This window comes from Muscardinus avellanarius, assembly GCF_963383645.1.
Source record: "Muscardinus avellanarius genome assembly, chromosome: 7".
Classification (NCBI taxonomy): domain Eukaryota; kingdom Metazoa; phylum Chordata; class Mammalia; order Rodentia; family Gliridae; genus Muscardinus; species Muscardinus avellanarius.
In genome coordinates this window covers 32,568,867-32,579,382 of record NC_137793.1, presented here as the reverse complement: position 1 = coordinate 32,579,382, position 10,516 = coordinate 32,568,867, and the positions used below count along the sequence as shown (strand labels likewise).

The following is a 10,516-nucleotide window of genomic DNA, read 5'->3' as shown; positions in this document are numbered from 1 at the left end:
GGAGGGATGGTGCTTTCCTACTAAAAGCCAAAGATCCTATTGCTATATGCGGTGCAAAGACTGGGAACAGAGAAGCACAAATAAGACAAACGTGTCTGGTGAGGGCCTGTGCTTTCTAAGCCTCTGGACCTGCTACATTCTTTCCCTGCCCTCTTATCTCCTCTACAGAGCCATGAGAAGGCTCAGGCATTTCTAATGCAAATACCAATTTCACCCCTGTTCCCTCCTGGAGGAAAAGAGTCCAGATGTATACCCCCTAAAGCAAGGTGATAATCAAGTCTGGGCTACTTTAAAGTACACTTCAGCAGATATTAGTGCATCCCTAGACTACTTCACATCTACATGACAGCTGGAAACTGTAACATTTTCCTTTTTGCTTCTGCCAAACTATGAACTCTGCTGCACTTGACAATATCAAAAGCCAGAAGCTTCAAAAGAATAATTTCAAGTGTGCAACACTGTCTAGTTCCACAGTGGAAAAACTGTTGCACACTTGAAATTTTAACCTATTAGCTAGACATTCATCCTTCCATCTACTTTCTCAATCAATTGCTGGGCTCAGACCATTGAGAACACATACTCCTTTCTGGTTTTGAGAGTCTTCTGCAAAAGCCACTGCTTCATACACACTATAGAAGAGAAGGTTTTCCTCTTCCTTCTTACAGTATTCTCCTCTAGCCAGGGAATCCCTCACAGAAGGATTGCACTCAGCCAACAGAACCTGGATGCCAATGGCTTCATAATCTCTGCGAACTTCTTTCAGTGTATGGATCCCTGCCGTATCTAAAAATTGTATTGCACTGCAGTCAATCACTATAGTATGCAGCTCCAAGGACTCATGGGAAAGTTGCATTGAAACTTCATCCTGGATTCTCTTGAGATTCATTGCTTCCTCTTTGAGCTTTCTCTTTGCTGCCTTCTTCTGAGCTGCCTTTACTAAAACTGGGTTTAAGGTTTTTTTGTATAAAACAGATTTAAAGCATTCTTTGTTTATGTAGTAGAGCGGAGCTATGAAACGGAAAATCTTGATTCCTGGCTTAGTCTGAAGGTTCTTGTAAGCAGACATGGATTCAAAGATTTCAGACTCTTCCACCATGCCAAGCAATGAAGTCTTTGGCTTTTGGGTGCGGAGGATGACACAAAACATAGAAAAACAAACTCCAAGAAGCAGGCCTATTTCTGTGCTTAACAGTGCAGAGGATAACATAGTAACAAACCATATAACTGTATCCATTCTGCTAACCCTCCACATCTTGGGCAGATCTCTAAATTTACAAAGGGCTCCACGAAGATTTACAATCGTGATCACACCAAGAACACATTTCTGAAGGGAAAAAAATAGAGGAGCTATTACCAGGAGGACCAACAAAATAACCAGGGCTGTCACCACACCAGAAAGCTGAGTTTGGCAGCCTGTTGATTCTTTAACCAAAGTCTTGGCAAGAGCTGCGCTGGTCGTAATGCAGTGGAAGAAGGAAGGGATGATATTGCAAAAGCCAATGGCATACATTTCCTGATTTGCTTTGACTGTGTAGCCATGTTTCTTGGCAAACATCTCAGAAAGAGATACTGTGATAGCAAAACCAATGATAGAAATAGCTATTGCATCTACAGCCACACTAGGAATGAGGTTCCAATCTGGGGCTTCAGGTTGCTTAAACCCAATGGAAATATTTCCAGCAATACTAGAATTATAAATTTCATTTAGTTGTCCAAAATGAGAGGCTAGTGTTGCTGCCACAACGACAATGAGTTCAGTAGGAATCGGAGCCTTGAGTCGGGACTTGTAGCGTTCATTGAGTTCTTTGGTTGGCAAAAGGAACAAAAGGCACAAAAGGCTGGTGATGAGATCACAGATGTTGGTCTTATGGATGTTTCTGAAGATATGTGTCCAGGTGGTGATGAGGGAGCCCACACCATTACTCCGAGGAAGGCGGAGTCCAAGGAGATACTTGGTTTGAGATGTAAGAATAGTGAAGGAGGCACCTGTTACAAATCCACTCAGCAAGGCATCTGAGAGGTAGACAGAAACAAAGCCCACTTGAAAGAAGCCCATCACTACCTGGAAGGAAGGACAGAAAAGTGTTAGCTATAAATGGTAAAGAGCTTCTAAATTTACTATTACTTTGGCATTTCTTTTTTGAGGTACTAGGCATTGAATTTAGGAGCATTCTATCTCAGAGCCACACACACACACCCCCGTCCTATTTTTTATTCTTTATTTGATTTTATTGCGGTACTGGGAATGGAACCCAGGAGTATTCTACCTCTGAGTTATTCCCCCAGCCCTATTTTTTATTCTTTATTTTGAAACAAGGTCTTACTGAGTTGCAAAGGGCTTCACTAAATAGTAGCTGAGGCTGTCCTCAAACCGTGATCCTCCTGTCTCAGCTTCCCGAATGCTGGGATTACAAGTGTGGGCCACCACACCCAGCTTACCCTAGCATTTTTTATATGGGAACAAACCATCAGAGCATCACAGAAGGTCAGAGCTAGAATAGAGGCAATCATACATCAATCTTTACATTTTATAAGGAAAGGATACTTTCCAAAGGTCACACTGTAACTCATTAGCTAAGCTGAAAGAGGAAGAAATTTAGGATTTCTACCTTCTCATATAATGTTTCTTAAACTTGGATAAGGTTCAGACCTCTTTAAAAAAAAATTCTCAGGGACCCATAAGAACACATCAAACACAAACACAAAAAGATTCTTCAAATTAAGAAGCTACATATTTTTTTCTAAATTCTAAATCATTACTGTAAGTAAAATTTTAAATGGTGAAAAAATTAGATTCACATCAAAATAGAATCACATTTAATAAAACTATTGTAGAGCCAGGCGTGGTAGTGCATGCTTGTAATCCCTGCACTTGGGAGGCGGAGACAGGATTGTGCAGGTTTGAAACCAGCCTCACTGGCTTAAGAGACCCTTTCAAGTAAAATACAAAATAGGTCTGGGAGTGCAGCCCGTACCCCAGAGATAGAAGGGTTCCCCAGTACTATCAAAAACAAAAAACAAAAAAACCCCACCAAAAAAACCCCACCAAAACAAACAAACAAACAAACAAACAAAAAACCCTATTGTAGAACTCTCTTTAACCTATAAACTGTTCGCATTCACTATTTATATACTTATACTATACTGCCTTCATTATTAATAATTCTGTAGCCAGGTGTGGTGGTGCATGCCTATAGTCTCAGTGCTTGGGAGGCTGACAGGACAATCACAGGTTCAAAGCCAGCCTCAGAAACTTAGCAAGGCCCTCAGGAACTTAATGAGACCCTGCTTCAAAATAAAAGAGTAAAGCAGAACTGGAGTGTTGCCCAGAGGTAGAAAACCTCTGAGCTCAATCCCCAGTATTGCATAAATGAATAAATAAATAAATAAATCTTTATCCTCAAAGTTACACCTTTTTATTTTTTCCTCTCTCCAATTCTTCAGAATTCTATTACAGCATCCTCCTTCTTGGTGAGGCATACTAAAAAAAATCATAAGTGGACTCTGCAAAGTTCATTAGCACACCACCTTCCCTCTTCCTCCCCACCTCATCTAGGCATGAAATAAAATGAGCTGCTCTTCTCCTTCCTTTGATGGGTTCAAATGCCTACAAGATAAGAGGTTTACTGTTGGTGCTGATTCCTAAATGTCAAAAAGGTAGGAGCAAGATATAATGGCGGACTGGTGGAGTCTATGGAAGACTCAAGAAGGACTTCATTTCTAATACTTTTTCCTGGCTGATCCTATGAAATAGTAGTATTACTTCAGCTTGTTCCCCCCCTTCCCCAACAATCCAAGATAAGTACTAGAGTTAAGAGTCACTTACTAGACCAGTGATTCTAAATGAGGGTAGGGGGAATTTATAAGTTGAACATCTCCTGTATTCCTCCTTATCTACCTCATTCTGTTATGGTTACCCTCCTTCTCTGACTGTTCATGCTGACCCCGCCAAAAATTGAAAGACATATAATCTCAAGAAAATCTGAAGCCAGGCGTGGTGGCGCATGCTTCTAATTCCAGCATTCAGGAGGCAGAGACCAGAGGATCATGGTTCGAGGACACCCTCAGCTACTTAGCAAGGTCCTTTGCAACTCAATGAGACCCTATTTCAAAAAATAAAAATATTTTTAAAAATAGGGCTGGGGGTGTAGCTCAGAGGTAGAATGCCCCTGGGTTCCATCTCCAGTACTGCAAAAAGTAAATAAATAAATAAATAAATTAATTAATTAATTAAAAAAAAGAAAACCTGATGTTTCCTGCCATGGAATATTAAGGAGTTGTACTGGGTAGTCTAAGAACCCATTTTTACCTAATTTTTTACAACCAAATAATTAAAGTCTGGTGTCTGAAAATCATTGGTTAAGGGACAGCCTACAAACAAGAAAGAAAACCAGTCTTATCTTACCTGTGGAATCCAAGGCTTGAATTCTGGTTGTTACCATTCATTTATCCTGAGCACTTAGCAAATGATAGCTTTATTACTATGATCACTAAGATGTCATGTATAGTGATTACTTTTGCCAAAACAACCAATTATTACATAATTTCTTACCTGATAAACTCCAGCCACAAAGGTTACAGTGCTGCCGACTTTAATTGCATAGCAACTTCGGTCACAACATACATCTGATGTGCAGTTTGCTAATGTGCTTCCATTTGAACGAATATGGGCAATGTCATAGCCAGCTTTGTGTAGTTCTCGGTCAACTACCTCGCCAATCATAAGGCACAACACTCCAAAAATGCCCACCGAGATATGACGGGAGGTACCAAACAGGAAATAAATGATGCTGGCAAAAAAAGAGGTGTACAGACCATAAATAGGTTCTTGGCCAGCCAAGAGTGAATAAGCAATGGACTGAGGCACCAATAAAATGCCCACAATCAAGCCAGACATCACGTCTCCTAAAATGTTTTTCTTTAGATCATATTTTGGGAGCCACTGCAAAACAGGAAAGAAATCAAAAATATATTTTTTTAATTTGGTTGGGCTACACTGGCAACTCTTCTGTAGCTTCTTGATGACAAAATGCTTGATGTTAGTATTTGATTTCTCTTGAAGGTCCATATGGATCCTAGTATAAGGTCTGCATTTATCATTAGCCTTAGATTGCTTCAAGTCACTACTTGATTCCTTTTGAGGCTTTAAAAGGTCACCAAATGGAAGATTGTCATTTCCTTCAGCTGAGTCTCTGGGCGAAAGGTCATGCTGCTCTTGACTTTCTGAAGACATTTCTGAAGATAGATGGTTCAGCTTCCTACCCCAGAGAAAATATCAGTGTTAACTGATACAATAATTCTCAGTGCTCACACATGCTAGCAGTCCTATTTGTCTTTCATGGGAGTTAAGAGGCATTCATTTTGGGGGTGGTTATATCTTCTTTTCTTAATTAAGCTTCATTTGTCTTGGATAAAGGAAAAGACCAGAACCAAACCATCAACAGGTTAGGTCTACGTAAATAATGGTATAAACCACTAAGGAGTCTTCCTATATTTGCCTGGCTCCCCCTGTAGCTTTTTCTCCAGAAACAGTAGCAGGGCAACCTTTCTCCTCTTTCCATATGCTACCAATGGTCATCTTCTCAGGTATTTAATTTCCTAGGTATACTGCAAAATAGGATCTGGTCTCAAATTCTTACCTCTACTTACCAGCCCTTGAAAAAAGGAAGATGGTCGTTGGGTATGTGTCCCTCTTTAAATAACCCACTTATTACTGAGAATAATAAAAGAAAAAGTATGTGACAGAGTAAAGGGTTTTTTGTTTTGTTTTGTTTTTTTGTTTTTGTGGTCCTGGGGATAGAACTCAAGGGCCTCTACCTCCGGGCTACACCTCCAACCTATTTTATATTTTATTTTGAAAAAGGGTCTCACTAAGTTGCTGAGAGCCTCACTAAGTAGCTGAGGCTGGCTTTGAACCTGTGCAATCCTCCTGTCTCAGCCTCCCAAATCAGGGATTACAAGCGTGCACCACCACACCTGGCTAGAGTAAATATGTCTTTTTGACCATAAAAAGCAGTAGGGCAGAATCATTTGGATCTTTGGATAGTACTCCCATGCCTAGATGGAAGAAGAAATAAAAGCTGATAAAGGTGCTGAATCTTAACATTTAGAGCATGGAAAGGCCTAATGGGGCAAGTGATTAATATATTATATGCTGTATAGAAGGCTTTGCTCCAGTCCACTGGATTCTAGTATGGAGTCATTTGCCTTGTGGGCAGAGCCTACACTCATATAAAAAGAGACTCACTTGACTACTCTGAGTACTCTAAAACACAGGCTCTCAAAGGACTAAATTGTTTAGCAAATATTTTACAAATCAGTACTTTTGTATAAGCTATGTGCTTAGCTTACCATGACCATCTCTCTACCTATCAAAATCTTATTTCTAAAAACCCAGTGCTTTGCTAAAAAGCATTACCTAGTCTCCCCTCGACCAAGTGAATTAGTATGTCCTCTGTGTCCCATGGCATTCTGCATCTTCACTGAGCATAACACAGCAACCTGAGATAGCAGGTTCACAAAATGAATGAAAGATGAGTAAACTGTGGCCATATGAAAACAGATGGAGACTCAAAGAGAATTTCCTGTGTTGTAACTGACAGAAAAATAGACCTTTAATGAGGTTCTATAAACCTAATATTACCAAAGTGCCAAAGAGTACCAATCTAGGAACCCATGACCTATTCAAGAATACAAATATATAAGTAACCCTTTTTTAATTTATTTAGATTGAAAAAGGTAAAATGACAGTGATTTTGATGGCTTTTTGAAATAGTGAAAGAAAAAAAGATGAATAGATTTAGTGTGTGTGTGTGTGTGTGTGTGTGTGTGTGTGTGTGTGTATGTGTGTGTGTCCCTGGGGCCTTCTACCTCAGGACTATACCTAAGCCTATTTATTTTTTGCTTGAAAACAGGGCCTCAATAAATTGTTGTGGCTGTCCTTGAACCTGCGATCCTCCTGTATAATCAGGATTACAAGTGTGCACCACCCCACCTGGCTAAAATGAGTAGATTTAGATTAGTACTGACCCTGAGCAAGTCTTCTTGCTTCCAGCTTTCTTGAGCTAGCTTGAGTGTACTTCTTATGTCCTACTTTGGAGCAGCTCTTGAGGACTCTTGGGTCAACAGGCTTTTCCAAACCTAAGATTAAAAAAAAAAGAAACATTCAACAAAACTAACCAAATCCAAATGTTGCCTTCTATGGGGTTGTTATCTGAGAAGAAAAAGATAAAACCTAATACTAGAAAAGTATAACAGAGAAATATAAACTAAGAGTCATACAAATGCTATAAGTGAAACATAAAATAATAGAGATGAATACCTTCATAAGGCTCACTAGTAAATTTGACAGAGTTAAAGAATCAAAGACAGATAAAAAGAAATAAACTAAAAAGAAAAAAAAGAACAGCATTTAAATGACAAAAAACCCAATATGATAATATATCAGAATGGACAAGAGCTGTGGGACACATTAAACTATTTAACATAATCATAATTAGAATCCCAAAGGAAGAAAGAGAGAATGGGCAGAAGAAACACATAAAAATAAAATGGCCAAGAATTTTCCAAAATTAATGAAGCACTGAACTATAGATCCAAGAATCTCAGAGCATACCAAGAAGGATAAATATAAAAATAAAAACAAAGCAAAACCCTAAACCTGTACATAGCATATTCAAGCTGCTAAAAACAAAAGACACAGCAAAACCCTGAAGACAGTCAAAGAAAAAACACACTACTTACACAGAAACAAGGATAAGAATTATAGCATACTTCTTGGAAACCATGGAAGCCAAAATATAACAGACAAATATCTTTTGGTAATGAGGATTGAACCCAAGAGCATTCTACCTCTGAGCTATACCCTTCAGCCTTGTTTTAGGGATTGAACCCAGGGGTGCCCTGAACTTGTGATCCTCCTACCTCAGCCAACCAAGTAAATGGGACTGCAAGCATGTTCTACTACACCCAACATTATTAATTTTTTAAAGGCATAAATACTAAGAGTCAATAGTGGAGATAAAATGGAGTCATAAAAACTCTCAACCCAAGATAAAGCAGAAAAAGAAAAATAGAACAAATGAAGCCAGGCGTCATGGTGCATGCTTGTAATCCCAGTACTTGGGAGGCTGAGACAGGAGGATCTGGGTTCTCAGCCAGCCTCAGCTACTTAAGCCCTTTGCAACTTAGTGAGATCCTTTTTCAATATAAAGAATAAAAAAAATAGGACCAAATGAAAGACAGACTATGACAGACTATCAGACTGGTTGAAAACTATCCAATTACATGTACAAAACTTTGTACACCTTGTTCACAACAGCATTATTCACAAAAGCCAAAAGGTGGAAACAACCCAAATGTTCATCAAGAGATGAATAGGTAAACAAAATGTGGTTATCATCACACACTGGCTATTATTATTATTATTATTATTATTATTATTATTATTGTATTGCTATTGCTATTGTTGTTATTATATCATTAAAAAAGAAAAAATGTTCTATTATTCTTCATTTACCACATAGAGTAAGAACTTTGACACTGTTTTGTTAAGTGAAAGAAAGCACAAAAAGACATTATATGATTCTGATTATATGAAGTATCTAGAGCAGTCACATTCACAAAGATAGAAAATAGATTAGAAGTTACCAGAAACTAGGGAAATGGAGTTGTTGGTTACAGGGCTTCTATTTCAAGTTTCAGACATAAATAGTAATGATAGTTACACAACATTGTGAATGTATTTAATGCCACCAAAATGTACATTTAAAAATTGTACATGGTGGCACATGCTTGTAATCCCATCATTTGGGAGGCTGAGACAGGAGGATCGCAGTTCACGGACAGCCTCAGCTACTTAGTAAGGCCCTTTGCAACTCAGTGAGACCCTTTTTCAATATAAAGAATAAAAAATGAGGGTATAGCTTGTAAATAGAATGCCCCTGGGTCTCATCCCCAGTACCCTCCCCACACACACAAAGGTTAAAATAACCAATTTGGGGCTGGGATGTAGCTCAGTGGCAAAGTGCTTGCCTGGCAAGTACACCGCCCTGGATTCAATCCCCAGTCCAAGAAGACAAAAAAGAAAGTAAAGAAATAAAATAACCAATTTTATGTTACATATATCTTACCATATACACAAACACAAAAGCCAAAAGAAGAGAAATCCAAGTGTCAACTGCCCTAAGACTCTTAAGCTACATATGGAAAAGTGGAGTATCACATAAAGGTAGACCATGATAAATTAAAAATGCAGACTATAAGTCCTGGAGTAATCTCACTAATAACAAAGAATTATGATAAATAAACCAAGAGATATAAAGTGTAATCAGATATATTAAATAAAGAGAAAGAGAAATAAGTAGCAACCATATCAATAATGACCATCTCAACAATTACATTAAATGGCGATGGTAGTGACTGTCAAATTAGATTTTAAAAAGTAAGACCCAATTATATGCAGCCTATAAGAAACACAGTTAAGTATAAAGACCGAAATAGGTTAAAAGTAAAAGGATGAGAAAAGATATACCATGCTAATATACATGGAAAGAAAGCTAGGGTAGCTATTATTAATATCAGGTGAAGGAGATTTGAGAGGCGAGAAATTACCAGAGATAAGGTAACTTCATGATGATGGGATCGATTCCTCAAGAAAATTAGTAACAATCCTAAATGTACATATAACAGTGTCAAATATATCAAACAAAATGGATAAGAATGGTAAGGATAAATATAGGTATCCATGACCATCATCAGAAGGATCTGATTTATACAAAATATAGTCTCTGACTTCAACAGAATTAAATTAGAAATTGGCAAAAGAAAAATACTAGAAAAATCTCCAAATATATGAAAAATGAATACCAACTTCTAAATAACACCAATCAAAGGCATCAAAAGAGAAATAAATTTTATCTATAATAGCCTAAAACTGGAAACAACCCAAATATTCATCACCAGAATAAGTAAACAAATTATTTTATAATCATACATGGAATACTACTTAACAACACAAAAGAATAAACTATTCATAAAAACTGAACTGAAAATAATTTTGCTGAATGAAAGCCAGAAAAAAAAGGAGTATATACTGTATGTGGCACATGTTGTAATCCCTGTTCTTGGGAAGTTAAGACAGGGTGATCACAGGTTTGAGGCTGGCCTCAGCAACTTAGCAAGATCCTATTTAAAAGTAAAAATAGGGCTCAGGTGTAGCTTGCCCCTGGGCTCAAAAAAAAAAAAAAAAGTATATACTGTATGATTCTATTTGTATAAAACTATAGAAAATTAAAAAACAAAAACTAACATATACTAACAGAAAACTGACCAGTGTTTGTTTCAGGGATGAAAGAGAAAGACTGGGAACTGGGCAAAAGAAAACTTTGGGAATGATGGCTCTGTTCCTTATTTTGATTGCAGTGACAGTAATAGGGGAAAAAAGAGAAAATATATATATCTGTATATAAACATACATATACAGGCTTGCATTGTGTATGCATATATGAGGGAGAGA

At 37.8% G+C, this 10,516-nt stretch overlaps 1 protein-coding gene across 1 annotated transcript; it reads right to left on the bottom strand.

Annotated features, from left to right (window-relative positions):
- Positions 1-541: 541 nt before the first annotated feature.
- SLC26A2 (solute carrier family 26 member 2) lies at positions 542-5,233 on the bottom strand (the record flags this gene model as incomplete). Its single annotated transcript, XM_080699223.1, has 2 exons — positions 542-2,062; positions 4,553-5,233. 2 exons carry the CDS (start codon positions 5,231-5,233, stop codon positions 542-544), a joined length of 2,202 nt encoding a protein of 733 aa, XP_080555349.1.
- Positions 5,234-10,516: the final 5,283 nt, after the last annotated feature.